The sequence below is a fragment of the Rhopalosiphum maidis genome, chromosome 2 (assembly GCF_003676215.2).
Source record: "Rhopalosiphum maidis isolate BTI-1 chromosome 2, ASM367621v3, whole genome shotgun sequence".
In the NCBI taxonomy this organism is placed as follows: domain Eukaryota; kingdom Metazoa; phylum Arthropoda; class Insecta; order Hemiptera; family Aphididae; genus Rhopalosiphum; species Rhopalosiphum maidis.
The window spans coordinates 54,361,328-54,377,369 of NC_040878.1; the positions used below are offsets into that span (position 1 = coordinate 54,361,328).

At 27.9% G+C, this 16,042-nt stretch overlaps 2 protein-coding genes across 2 annotated transcripts; one reads left to right on the forward strand and one right to left on the reverse strand.

Annotated features, from left to right (window-relative positions):
* Nucleotides 1-1,865: 1,865 nt before the first annotated feature.
* On the forward strand, nt 1,866-3,929 carry LOC113552513. Its single transcript, XM_026955380.1, has 4 exons — nt 1,866-1,926; nt 2,296-2,719; nt 2,933-3,597; nt 3,715-3,929. The coding sequence occupies exons 1-4, from the start codon at nt 1,866-1,868 to the stop codon at nt 3,927-3,929; spliced, it is 1,365 nt and encodes a 454-aa protein (XP_026811181.1).
* Nucleotides 3,930-8,951: 5,022 nt separating this feature from the next.
* Nucleotides 8,952-16,004, reverse strand: LOC113551363 (telomere length regulation protein TEL2 homolog). The gene is made up of 10 exons (XM_026953566.1): nt 15,316-16,004; nt 15,123-15,202; nt 14,625-14,746; nt 14,036-14,178; nt 13,830-13,960; nt 13,662-13,770; nt 13,024-13,356; nt 11,932-12,011; nt 11,748-11,861; nt 8,952-11,579 (listed from the first exon to the last, which is right to left on the reverse strand). Exons 1-10 carry the CDS (start codon nt 15,345-15,347, stop codon nt 9,058-9,060), a joined length of 3,666 nt encoding a protein of 1,221 aa, XP_026809367.1. The 5' UTR covers nt 15,348-16,004; the 3' UTR covers nt 8,952-9,057.
* Nucleotides 16,005-16,042: the final 38 nt, after the last annotated feature.

Consider the following 16,042-nt stretch of genomic DNA (forward strand, 5'->3'; position numbering starts at 1 on the left):
TATTCTTACCTTTAAATTTGATAATAGGTAAATTTACTCTAATATTAAAGCTAACATCACAAAATCTATTTTACCGAACAAAAATTTGTTAGGATGTACAACACATGGGGGTATGGCGTCCTCTTAAAAAAATATATAATTATTTGTAACTTTTTTAATCAAATAAATTATACATGACATGTACAAATTATGGTTGCAGTCTAATCTAAGGTGTAAATGTAGAAAAGTAAGTATTCATTTAAAACTACAAAATGTTTAAAGCCAAATACATATTTCATTGTATACAGAGTATTCAATAAGATTTGCTTTATATACCTAATCTATTTCAAAATTCTATGTATAATCGTTGAATAAACCTTAATATCTGTTTATATGTAGTCATCTGGTTTAAAATGACATAAGAAGACTACTCTATTAAACTTTGATTAGACAAATATAATTAATAATAAATGAAAATTAACTCGAAAAACAAGTATTTAAAACTATTACTTGCCTTTATTTTATATAAGCGTTTAATGGGGAAAAAATCTAACTACGTGTTTTGATTTCATAAATACATATTTGGTACTGTTTTGTATTCTGTTACAAATTCCCTCCTAAAAAAATAACATTCTTTTAAATTTTTACCAACAAAACTTTTTGTAATTTTTATGATTTAATTGCTTAACATTCTAAAAAACATTCTTAACTTTCTGAAATTATTCAGTACTCTATATATATATAAGATATAACATAATTCTGTTTGTGGGGATATTAGACCAGGCTTGAATCATAAATATTAGATTTGATTGATTAATTTTTTTTAACTTTTGTTTATTGCTTACGTGTTATTTATTTTGATCTATCAACTTGAATTCTAAATCCGAAATTGGATAAATGAAAACTGTAATTTAAAAAAAATATTATTAAATATATAATTTTTTTTTCTTTTTAAACATCATGATGTAATCAAAATTATTATAAATTACTTAATTAACAAGTTTTATGGACAACTTTATTATTTTTCAACAAAACCATCTTTAAAACGCCATTTTTCATTGCTAGTATTGCAGTAATAATTTTAGTACTGAAATCACATTTTTCATTAAAAAATTACTATCATAGTATCATACCAGTATTACATTTTAATTTTGTAAATTATTATTACTCATCAGTGGCGGCTCGTGTGTATGTGCACAAGTGCACGTGCACTACCTACCTAAACTCAAGAAAAATTGAAAACAAATCATAATAATACAACTAAGTACCTGTAATGTAATAAGAATTATTTTCAAAATATAAAAATATAAATTCAGAGTATTATGAAAATAATAATATTATAATATTATGTATTTATGTTTAATATTTGGATTGGGTTATTTCGACTGCTAAATGGCTGTCCGCGACGGAACGGTATCGGCGTGTATTATTATAGTAGTGCAGTTGTGCACACAATCATTGTGCACATTTGTACAGTGTAAAAATTGAAGCAAGTCGATACACGCAGCCCGCGTTGTAATGGAGTTGGTGTGCACATTTGTTTGTGTGCACATAACCAATTAAATTATTTTCAGCGAATTATTTTCGACGTCGCCGCGTCGCTGAGCGTCGGCATCGGCATTATTATGTTATTATAGTTTATTTTTACTCTCATTAATTTATTATATTATTTCGATTATCAGCTGATAATATTAGCTAGTCGATCATTATCGGAAATTCAAAACATTATTAATCGTGACCATCGTGTTTCTGTTTATTATCGACGACCGACATTAACGTATATTAATATATTATTACTCGTGTATTTGTTTTCAATTTTTAAAATGAACTCAGTACAGCAATTAATACTGCAATGTAATTTTTCATCAATCTCGTTGGAGAAAAAGATGGAAATAAAAAATAAAGGTAGGCCTACTCCAGATTTAAATATTAAACAAATTACTAAATGTAAAACGAGAGATTATGTAAGACAATTTAAAAATGATATATATAAAACTAATGACTGGATTTGTGGTTGTTCAGAAACAAATCGTTTGTATTGTTTTCCCTGTCTACTTTTTGGTCAAAAATCTAATGATGCCGCTTGGGTAAAGAATGGAATAAACGATTTAATTCATTTAACTTCTAAAATCAAAACACACGAAAAATCAATGACACACATAAATTCTCAATTAAATTTAAAACTATTAGGGAAACAAGACATAAGACAACAACTTTCTAGTGCATATCGGTTGAATATCAAACAATACAATGAAAAAATAAGTCATAATCGTTATATATTGAATAAAATCATAAATTGTATTAAATTTTGTGGAGCATTTGAGCTTGCACTCCGAGGTCACGATGAAAAATCAAATTCAGAGAATCCCGGCGTATTTCGAGGTCTTATAAACTTTAGTTCAGAGTTAGATTCGGTACTAAAATGTCATATTGAGAACTCTTCGGTATTTAAAGGTTTATCCAAATCAATCCAAAATGATTTACTAGAATGTTGTTTAGCTGTATGTCAACAAAGAATTAAAAATGAAATAAAACAAGCAGAATATATTTCTGTAATGGCTGACGAAACAACTGACGTATCTGCTCAGTTTCAATTGTCAATAATATTTAGATATTTACTATCGGATGGAACACCAGTAGAAAGATTTTGGGGATTTTTCAATCCTACTGGACACGATGCGAAATCGTTGTCTGAATGTATAATATTTAATTTGGAAAAAGTCCTAGAGTCACCAGATATGTTAATTTGTCAGAGTTACGACGGCGCAAACGTGATGAGTGGACGTCTCAATGGTGTACAAAAAATAATAAACAATAGCTATAAAAATGCACATTTCATACATTGTTATGCTCATCAGCTTAATTTAATTTTAATTCAAGCAACTTCACAAAATCGTGAGATAAGAATTTTTTTTTCAAACCTAACTGATATAACCAATTTTTTTTCCAACAGTCCGCAGCGGGTTACGGTTTTAGATAAAATTGTTAAACACAGAGTTCCTCGATCATCTAATACTAGATGGAATTTTAAAAGTCGAATAGTAAATACTGTGTATGAGAATCTTGAGTCGTTAATTGAATGTATGAAAGAAATTGAATCAACATTCAATCAAACCATAGCAATTAATCAAGCTGGAGCTTTGCATCGGATGTTAATTGACGATAGATTTATATTTTGGTTAAGAGTGTTTCATTCTTTAATGCCTCATGTTGATATTTTATATAATCAACTACAAAAACCAACTATGGATCCTGTAGAACTTTCAAAGGCAATTTTTCGGTTCGAAGAAAATATATTAAAAGAAAGACAGAATATTGATAACATCTTTGAAACTTCTCAAAATCATCCAACGAAAAAACGAAAACATGATGATACTATTGAAACAAGAAAAATCGCTGCAAAAGAAGTATGTGACATTTTTATTGTCAACGTTAAAGAACGGTTTGATTATAAAAACCACTTAAATGCTTCGCACCTATTTTTATCTACCAAATTTCTTATGTACGAAAATAACTTCCCAGGTGACCATTTTAATAAAACAATTGAAGCATATCCTTTTTTGGATGTTACTAAACTTAAAACTGAACTACAACTGTTCTACAAAAGAACCGATTTCCGTGATATCAATTCATTAGTTCATTTATTGAAATTTATAATTGAAAATAATTTAATACATATATTTTCTGAAAGCTACAAACTTTTAAAAATAATTTCAACTATTCCAATGACTACAGCTGAAGCCGAAAGGTCGTTTTCTACATTGAAACGTATTAAAACATTTTTGAGAAATTCAATGACAGAAGATCGACTTACAGCACTAGCTATGTTATCGATCGAAAAACGGATGATCAACAACATTCCAAACTTCAACGAAGAAGTAATAAACAGATTTGCAGAAAAAAAAGAGAGGAGAATCGATTTAACATATAAATATGTACCTGAAATATAATAATTTGTATCTACTTTGTCATAGTTTTTTACTTGAAAATGTATTATTACTATTATTATTATTATGTATTTACTATTATTATAGGTACTTGACACTTGTAAAAATAGGTATAAGCAAAAGAAAAAGTAATTTGTAAATAACTAAAATTTGTAAACAATATTATTTAATACAATTTATAATATATATATATATATATATATTATATTGGTTATATTTTTTTTGGATGTGCACTACTTCATTAAAAACCCACGAGCCGCCACTGTTACTCATTAAGTACCTGATTAAAAACATGTATTTTTGCTATCAGAAAACATAATTCTAATTTTTTAATTTTGTTTTTTAACAATATACTTTTTATTATTTTGATAATTGAAAAAATTTTTAATTTAAATTGTTCAAGGTTATATCTGTATAATTTTTATTCTTCAAATTTTGCATATTTAAGAATTGGCGAGACATACACAACATTTTTCAAATGTCCCCATAAAAAAAGTAATACCTATTTTAAGATTGTCAAAATTACTTAAAAAAATTAAATTGTGTTGTGCATGTGCAAAATACGTGATATAAAAAATTGTTAGTCATCAATGGAAATTACGATGACTGTATGAGTAGTAGACAAGTACTCTAGTTTAATGTTATAAATGTCATAATATAATGTTTGCTTTTGTCGAACATACATTCTCGCTGCTTCTCATGTATAATTTCTGTTAGGTTATATCAGAAGTTCCCAACCTTTTTTGACTCACGGCACCCTTAGTCATTTTCTTAAAAATCCGGATGGCCTATGAACTAAAACTATATTTCAAATAATTTCGCGCCCTGGTTGGGAATCTGGGTTATATAGACTAACAGAAATTAATCTTCGTGGCTATTCATGATTAATATTTAATTTTATATATAAAATCATTGTATCAACAAAACTTTTTAATATTGACAAAATAATGTTTATATTTCGAGTTACTAAAACCATAAGGTTCTCTTTTGATAATATTAATCTGATTATGAAACTCATAAGTCCTAATACCTATAGTCGGGGACACGAACACTAAAACTCAAAACTGGCATCCTATTGCCGTTGTGTTGCTACCCGCACATTCACTGTAGGTAATGGTTCTCAACTTGTGGCGTCCTTTGCACGGGTGCATGACATGTGTACCAAATACTATAGATATATAGTATTTGTGTGTACTGTTAGAGGTTCGAGAACACATTAGATGAATTTACCGCTAGGATCGCGACGGTTACATGTTAGTTTAGTGTTTACCACGAATTAAGACAGAAAAAGTTGCTTACGTGCATAGATAATATCTATATTATCTATATTATATATTATCTGTGTTTACGTGTCTCCCGATCACGACTAAAGATATAGATAAGTATATTTTTAAATTATAGATTTTAGATTAAAGACTGATTGTGCTCCCAATTATTTATTATGATAGGATCATATAAGATTTTAATATATTTTTTTCTAAAACAAGATGATTTTTAACTCTCTTTTTAACGCTATCATAAAAACAGTAAACACAAATTTGAATACGTTTTTTAGTTAGTTTTAAAATATTAAGGAGTTACCTTTACAATTATTTAAAAACAGAAAATCATTTCTTGCGAGTGTATTTTGTCCATATTCTGCATAAACTAAGTGGGAGTACCTCATTGGTACAAATGTAATAGTGAGAGGGGTGCAAATAGTATAGTGCATTAAGAAAGGATTTTTAAAAAATGTAATTTTAAATAGATGGGCTCACGCAAAGATTTTGTTTCGGTAAACGGAAATTAAATATTTATTGGGTATATAATATATTAATCAATAAAATTTACAGTAGGTTCCCTATTTAAATTTTATTTAAACTTAAAAATCATTCAATCTACAAAAATTGTTTGTAGATTGTATACCTTAACTGTGTATAAACATTATAAACTATGCAGCAGAGTCAATCGTTCGATGGTAGGAAAAAGTCTTGGGGGGGAAGTACAAATTAGAATATTTTAAATAAAACTTATATAGTCCCTCTGTATGATCTTTCATGATATAAACTTATATTTAATCACTGCATAATATGTTAGTTTGAAACGTATAAAGTTTTCCTGACATAATATATTTTTTATAATTTTTGGCTACTAATTTTTTTGAATGTTTGTTTAATATATTTATTAGCTATTATTATAAATGTACTAGGTTTTTTTTAGAAAACATTTGAAGTTTTACAGAGTGATTATATAAGGTTAATTTAAAATATTCCAATTTGTATTTTTTTTCCGGAGACTTTTTCTCTTTCCCAATCGTTCGGCAAGGCGCAGACCGCAACACAACATGGCGTTTGAAGAATTTTTAGTACGGTTCTATGATGATCGGCGTATACGTTTGATTCGTGTTAATCATTCTACACCAACGACTAGCACTACTATTTTGGACATATTTTTCAACTCCATTGGGACGTCTAATGTCTATGGTTGAGACAGTTGTGGCGACCGCAATCGGATTTCGAATTCAAGCGTCATCGATTTAAAATGTTCGGCATCAAGAGGTAGAGTCTTGTCAGTCGACTTTCAGCGCATAATAAATCGCATGACTCATAGTCAAGTCAAAATCCATAACGCCACATTTATTATTGGTCGATTATACAGAGTACAGACAATAATTCGTTGTATAATAATGCTTAAGCAATTGTGAATCATAAGACGAATGTTATATTAACAGTAGCTAATTTCTCATGGATAATATAAACTAACAAAAATTATTATAGCTGTATAAGGATGGCAATCCCCCAATTCCCAGTACATTATATTGCTACATAACATGCTTTAGTTATGCTTATGAGTAAAAATCATATTATATTTATTGATCATCATTAGCTGGTGTCAAAAAAAAAAAAAAATGATACTAACACTCTGGAGACACATCAATACCTATAACATCAAAGTACGTCAACTAACATAATATTTGAAACCAGACTACAGGAAGAGGGATTGCGCTCTTTTAAACTATCTACAGATGATAGATTTTATTCATTCTTCAGAGTTCAGAGATTAATGAAACAAATTATTGATACCTATGGGTATTGAATAAAACAAGAAAAAGTTAAATCACAAAATAAAAATTAGTAACATAAAGTAGTATCAATGCAAATTAAGACAACATTTTAATCAACAAAATATTTTTATTAATAACACAATAGGTAAATATTAATATTCTAATTAAAATTTGAAAGGAAATAATATTGGAATTAAATTAAAAAGGTTGACTTAAAAATTAACAAATAACTAAAATAAAACATAGATTAGATACATAAACTTAATAAAATTGTAAATATTAGGTATTTAAAATTAACTGTATTCAAATAACCCAAAAATTAACAAATTGCAACAAATAATGTGGTTTGAAAAAAAAATACTGTTGGATATGGTTCATTTGAGCCATGCAAGAAACATATTTTATAAGGTTGACGTCCTAAAATATAAGCACCAAACTCAAACTAAAATGTTCATCATTAAATCAGGTACAAATTTGGCTTAAGAAATAACAAACAAACAAATGATATGACCATTGACACGTACATGTTGATGTGATATGTTATTAAAATATTATCTGATGTTAATGATGAAGTTTTCATTTTTAAATATTTATTATATACATTTAAACCGAGTATTCGATACTTTAATGATTATTAAACATGAAAAATAACACATAAATTTAAAAGAACTCATTTTTTAAACTCCAACAGATTAATATCTGTGAGTAAAAATAAAAATAAAAACACTGAAAATAAATGAACATTTAGAATTTTAAATGAAAAGCATGAATGAATATTATATTAATATTCATATTTGAGCTTATTAAAATATATTTTTACACAAAGGAGAAGTGTAAAAGGATATTTTAAAATTTTGTAACAATTTTCCAGACTTATAGAAACGAACCATAATAATAATTTGGTTGATTTCATTAATTATGGTTATTATTTTTCGGTGATATTATTATATCACTATACTATGATCTTAGTTTGGTTAATAAGAGTCCCACAACCTTTTAAGAAAAAAAAATATATAAATAGGATATACTTTCCCACAAGTTTTGAAATCTTTTCTTGCACGATAATAAAGAATAATATTGTAACTTTTAAAGTTAGTATAATATATATCACTTGAAGCTAGCAGAGAATGCTTGTTGAGTAGGCATTAGTACATCATTAGAATCAAAGAAGGCATTCTGTTTTCCACCTAAAATACATAATAAATTAAACAAATAGCATACTAATTGGAATAATGTCTGATACCTATTTCCTATCGTATTAATGAAATTACTGATAGTGCTGATGAAAATACTGATTTTCAAAACAATAATTTATTTATGTTCAATAGAGATATTTACTATGTAATGATTAGTTACTAATTAATATTAACATAAATTTAACTGAATAGTATTTCATCAATTGTATTTACCAAGACTATTGTTGTTATTAGCCATTTGGTTCATAGACATTGAAATTGAATTCGGAGATTTACTACCAGGCGATAATAAATTATCCAAGTCTATATTTAGGCCCTTTACTCCACTCCATGTGCTGCCCAGCTACAAAATAAAAATTGACATAAAACACACGATTAAATTATTTTTGTAACTAAAGTTTAAATTCAAGGAAAAATATTTTGTTTAATTTGAATAAATTTGAATAAAATAAATATTTAAAAATCACATGAACAAAATTGCATTTAAGACTACTATTATTTTTCTAATCTTAAAAAATTCCACAGACAATTGAACCATTATTTGTAAAATTGATTTTAATAGACTATTTTTAGATTTTATTAGTTACTATAACAATAACCTAAATTACCTGTAATTTATTTAAGCTTCCTGAAGATTGATTTTCTGTGTTACTATTCTGAGCAAATGTTACCGGTTGAATCATTTGATTCAATGGCAATGAAGACCCTGTAAATTGCAAAGGTCTTGTTTATACACACAATTACTAACATAATAAAGGAATAAAAAAATAAATAAATAATGCAAAATGAGAATTAAAATAAATTATTATTTTTAATTTATATTAAATTAAAAACTAACAATATTTTTTCTTAAATCAGAATATACAAATTTTATGGAATTAAAATATTAATATTATGAGAACATGTTTTGATCACCAACAACATTTCTATAAAGTAACAAAACTTGAATGGCAAATTGTCTTGCTTCTTGATTGACTTCATTATCAACTTTATTCATTACTCCTTCAGATGTGACAACATTTTCCAACCACATTACAAATTCAACTAATGAGCTTCCCAAATCCACTAATCTAGATTTAGGCACAGACAACAAGACGGCAGCTAGACAGCCCATAACAGCAATTCTTATCTTAACGTCTTTATGAAATCTTAATGACCATGTCCATTCTAAAAGCTCTACACCCATACGGGTTACATGCGTAGAATTAACTGCACAGCATAGGATAACTGATAAAGAATTTAATAAATGTACACCAAGAATGTTTAACTGTTTAGCATTATCAATTTGTTGAGAAACAATTGGTTCAATTAAATTCCCACGAATAAGAGGGAAGAAAAATGCATCAGCTATAGATACAAAACGGTTACTTTGACATTTTATAGGTTTTCTAGGATTGGAAATTATTCTGGTCTTTAACTGAACTCTTTTTTTGATAATATCTTCCCAATACTTTGAAGTATTCACTTCTGTGATTTGTTCTTCTTGTTTCTCTTCAACCTTTTGAAAGCCTGATAATTCTTTAGCAGAACCAGTCAATACATTTAGTATCAAAATGCGATGAGATACTGCATATTTACCGATAGAATCATAAAAAAGGTGGCAAAGGTGTTTAGCACAATCATAAGGAAAAGTAGTTACTACAGCAACAGCAGATTGATATCTCAGGCTCTCAAAATTATCTTTGTAAAATTGTTGTTCCATACTGATTAATAATGTCAACAGCTCAATGGCAAATAAAATGTCATCATTGGGCAATTGTGATTTAATAAGACTTTCAGATGCTTCTAAACTACCAAGCCACACCTTACTATCTTTTTGTTCATTAAAACCATCAATAAGATCACGTACATATTTAGGTCTATTTTTTACATCCATTTCAACATCATTAGATAAATCATAAGGCTCAAATTCATCATCATCGCTATCTAAAATATTTTCGATTGTATTGTTTGTGTTTTCCACAATTTTTTCATGACATGTACTTTTTGTATTGGAACATTGAGTTTTGATAATCTTTAAGTCTTTAAAAAAGTTTTTTAACATTTTAAAAGCATCATTAAATACTAATTCATTACTATTTTTAAAATCTTTTAATTCATTCAATGATTTTACTATCAATTTAGATTCTTCCTGTAATTTGTCGTACTCAAAATTTAAAGTTGGTGCCCCTTTTTTTTCATTCCGCTTTACAATACCAATAATAATTTCTGCCACTATCATTCCTATGGTTCGAACTTTTTCTTCTGAACTCTCTAGATGAATTGGAACACCTTCAAAGAGTTTAATCTCAAGATTTCTTTTAAACTCATCATCCAATGCTATATTTGATAGACATACTGAACCAATAATAATAAGTTTTGATAAGTAGAAATGTTGTTCAAAAGGTGTATGAGATAAAGCACTTTTATCCCCCCAAATTTGAACAAGGTCTAAGATTATGGTACTTAATATATTAGAATTAGAATGTTTTTGAACCAAGTATAAATAATTCATTAGATTTAATACTATATTGTCGTCTTCATGATAAAAAAGAAATATCATTTTTTTGCACAAAGTGTAATTCCAATTAGGCACATCACTCACTGCATTTGAAATAAGATTATATAATGAATTAGATGTTGATAATTTACGACAAAACAAATAACCAAGTCTATCGATTGCTCGTCGGTCAACTTCTGAGAGAATATTCCTTATAATTACAGCATAGTTTTCATTTAAACACCAACATTCTAAAATTTTCAAAGAAGTAGCAAAATCATTTTGAAGATAAGAAGCAATAGTTTTGCCAAAAATTATTGAAAGTGGCTTTGTATTAGGTTTTTTGTTTTCCAAAATATAAAATTGGCTCAATTGATCGATGACAAACAATATATGATACATTATTCTATTAGAAAATTCTATAGGTGTAAACAATTTAGGTATATTCTTGCCAACTTTATTGGCTAGTCTAAGTGGCAACGACAAAACAAATTCAATAACGACCATAAAACGATTATGGTTAGAATTTAAAGTTTCAGTGATTAATGAAGATTTTATAAAATCACTTGTTAATATTAAGCCGATTAATTCTATGGCATTATCAGTTTTAAAAGATAATACATTTGAAGTGACATAGTTCAACAAAATATGTAGTGATATGTCTAACATTTCTAAAGTACCACCATCCGGAGCAAATATTGGTGAAATCAAATCAATGTAATCAACAAAATTAATTTGTTCTAAAATTATTTCAAGTATTTGGCTGTATACTTTGATAACTTGAGAATAATTTGGGTAACAATCGAGTTTTGTAAATTTTTGTGGAGTCATTGGACCTGGCAAATATTCAATAAATTCTTGCAAAATTCTTTTAATATTTGAATCTGAACGTTGGTGAATGGATTCTAGAAGTGTCTTCAATATCATTCCAGTTGCTGAAAAGTTATAATAAAAAAATCCAGTTTTCTAACCTCATCTGTATAAAATATTAAAGAAACCAACTTCTACAAAAATTAGAAAGCGCAATTCAACTGTTCCAATATAATTAATTAATTGAAATGGCTAATATCATATCTGTTAAAAATAGATGATAAGCATATTACCTGTGTTATCTAAAGCGTCAAAGTTCAAATCTAACAAGTTACGGCTTGTTCCATTTGTAGATGTCTGTGGTAACGATGTTAGGAGATCAGAATTAGAAATAATTTTTTGGTTAACTAAAAAAACAATAATTTAGTTTATATTATAACTGATATTAATTAGAAATTGAATGAGAAAAAATCTTACATAAATTAGTTGAATTGCTGTTTAAAGACATAGATTGAGTAAATGCTGAACTAAAATCAGCAAATTCATCATTAGTGGTACTGAAACAAGAAAAAATGATATTTTATGAATATTATGTTCTATAACAGACTTTGAATACTTAGTAGTAAGTATATGCATGATTAATTTTAGTTATCTTAGAATAATTTAAGCATAAAAATTACAATCTTACTACCTTACTACAATTTTAGTATCATAAAATCAAATACTATTTTTGCTTTTTTACAATGAATGGTAATGTTATTTTGCTAGTTTTTAATGTTATATAATATTATTATATCTAACTACACTCTAATCAACTTTAGGATACACCAACTTGCGCATACATAAATAATCATTGAATGTTGCCTGATTTCCTTAGTTAATTGATTGGGAATGATTGTTTATTGTCACTGTTAAAATTGCTTTACAATTATAAACTGTCGCGCGTGTATTGGAGGCAGCACTATTGATAACTGTAGCTATTAGCATCGATAAAGTATCGTGAACATGATATATTTAATTTCAATAAAAAAGTAAATTTTGAAGAAAAAAAGTATTTTATTGTTATTTTGACATATTCTTTTAAAATTAGTAAAATCGGTTTCCAACTTATTCACCTTTATTGCATATTTATATCTTATGTTTTCAATATAACTACATGTTGGAATAAAATTTATTTTAAAATTACTTAGGAATTCGTATTTTTTTATAATGAAGATGCCATTGGTACAGAAAAAATGAAAAAAATGCAGTAGAACCTTGATTATTCGTGCTCACTCTTCCGCAAATTTAAAAATAAGTATGGACTGTAGACGTATAACATTATTGTATATCTAATTATAATTAAATAAAAAATTTCAAAATTGCTTCGTTATAAAATTGTAAGTATGTTTGTATGTATTTCTAATTATAATGAAATAAAAATTACATTATTATAAAAAGTCTCGATTAACCGTGGTTTTCATTTATCCGTGTGACCCCCTCCCCACAATTACCCCGGATAATCGAGATTCCACTGTAATAACATTTTTTTTAACAATTTTATTTAATAAATTATAAATATCCAATTACCTATTATTTTCTACTGCAGTGTTAATATTAGGAGCAGCATTAAAATCTCCAAAATCATTTGATTGCTTATTGCTGTTGCCTACAATATTCAACAAATCAACAGAGCTTGTTTCTATATCTAAAGGATTATTGGTAGATACTGGAGAGTTGATCACAGTTTGTGTTTTGCCATAATGTGCAGCAGCACCCAAATCAATGCGTTTAATAGGTGTTCTATGTTTAGCTGGACTTTGAATTTTGGTAGGTGACATACTACGATCTTTATAAGCTTCTGCAGGTGGTTTATGTGGCAAATCAAGTTCTGGTTCTGAATCCACTATATCATTTTCATCACTATAAAAACATCATACAATAATGCATAAGTTAATGAATATTGGTAATTAAAATATTAATCATTCACCAAAAGTTAATCTAATAATAACCTTAAATGCCTATACATTCTATAAAAGTTAGTGAGGAACCTCAAGCATTTTATACCGGGTATAGCTTTTATACATTGCGTACTAACAAATAGTTGACACAAAGTTAAGGACAGATGGCTGATTATTTCTACATAAACTGGATGCTGCCGAGGTTCCTTCATAATGTGAATAAAATACAATATACCTACCTTAATGTAGATATTTATATATATTTACCTATTATTAGGTGATTCTTCAAAACCTAGTGTACTACCACTTTTTTTGTCACTAAATTCATTAGTACTGTCCTTTTTCCACCTAGGTGCATCATCCCATTTTTCAACTCCTAATAAATAAAATATTCATTGTAAAAATTAGTTCACAGCTTATCAAATTTCACATTACCTGATCCTTTGTAACCCATAGCTTCACTGGATAGTCCAATATATTTGTCTTTATTTTTTTTAGCTTTTTTCCTTTCTTCTCGCAATTTATCATCATCTTGTACAAAATCAATCAGCTCCCTCACTTTATGCCTATAGATAATTAATTACAATATATTTAAATTTAATTTTGTTTAGGTAATCTAAATTATAATACAACATTTATACCTTATATTTATTCCTTGATCTTTACCAAATTCATCAACAAAAGAATAGTTTTCTAATCCTCTTAAATCATAAATATGTTCACGTGCTGATGTAACCACTCTTTCAGATCCGTTTTTAACTAAATAATTTAGCAATAATAAACTCTGAAAAAAATATTACAAATTATTATATATCATAAATAATTATTACATTATTTAATAAATATTAAATAACTTAAATTGGATATGAAGATAATGCATATTAAGATTGTTTTACAGTTATTATAAGACCATAAAATATTACCAATAGATAAATTTAATTTTAAATATATTTTATACTATATATTCTATAAAAAATAATCATAGATAATTTATATTGAACCAGTATAATGAATTTAATAATGAGTTTTTTTGATAATGAAGTTAAAAATGAGGTATAATAATGTGTAATTATGTTATACCTAATTATAAAGTTAATAACATAAATTAATTTAATTGCAATAGACATCAAAAAGTTCAATAAAATGATAAATGAATATAAAAAAAATATGTAAAAATTAATTTCTCTTATACATACATATTTTATTTGGCTATTTTATAATATCACTCACCTTATAAGTCCTTCGCCAGTTTTTCTTGTTCTCGTGTAACATTCTTTTCCATAACATTCCCATAACTTCGGGGAAATGCTCAAACATAAATGTTGCTTGTGCTACTTCTTGCATTAAGTTACCTGTAAATTGAAAATACAGAGATTATAAAGACCAATATATCAAATACACAGTATAGTAAGACAAAAATTATACTAATGGTAATTTTAAAATTAAACTCAGCTTAAACATTATATTTAAACGGAGAAACTGAGTGTGTATTAAATTTATGAGTATAATGAAAAAAAAACAACAGAAAAGTAACAATTAATTGTCTGTAGAATAAAACCTTATAGGTGTGTTATTATTTCCCATCTATAAAAAATAGATCCATATTCTTATCTGAGTGTAATGATTTAATTATGATTATTTATTTTAGATACTATAGAAGAATAAAAAACACCAAAAATCTCAACAAATGCACAAAAGAACAAAATGTATAATGAAGAACTATTTTACCTGTTGGACCCCAAGCTTCATCATTAGTGGCTTCTCTAACTTTAGCTTCAATTTCAGTATAGTTGAGGACTACATTGGTCCTAAAAATATAAAAAGTCCATTTTAATTCAATAGTAATTACTAACAGCAGTAACCAATCAGTGGATGGTAAAGGATAAATCAAGGAAAGTTATAGTTTGTATTCAATACTCACACTTTATCGGCGAGTTCTCGAACTTTCCACATATTGTGTTTGTGGCGACTGTGGTAATGACGCGGTTGTACCTGCAGAGTTCGACTATTCGGTAGAGGAAAACAACGAAAAACCAATAAACAAAAACCTGTCCGCTGCCAACTACCATACGCGGCTATCGACGACACATCGCCGTCGTTGAATTATAATTGCTGACTGTACGTGACACTCGCGAAGGTGTTCATGCGGCAGTGGCGGAGAGGGCGTCGTATACAGCAGTTGTGTTACAACAATAATAATATAATATTATTATTATTTATTATCAATTAAAAACCAGACGTACGACACCGACAGTGACGACGACAAGTAGTGAAGAACGGACGACGGCGGGCGGAGGTGATGACGATGTTCTGACCGAACCCGTTGAAAAATTCTTTTGTAGGCCCTTTCTCGGACTATCGAGTTTGACGACGGTCGATGATTTTGTATCGTTTCAACGGGTGGGCCACGACGTCAGTGCCTACCTGTACGGCACAAGTCGTGGAACTCTAAGCGGCGGTGGAGAGAGAACGTACAAAAGACGGTGCTCAGAACGCTGTGGTATAACAACACACTAGCAGAGTAGCAGGTCGCCGTCGTAATCACTAATCACTATTAAACTATTGCTATTATACGCGTTCCTTGCCACCAATATCAACTGCTTCAATAATAATGAATATGTATAGTGTATGGTGTATAAAAGTGATAT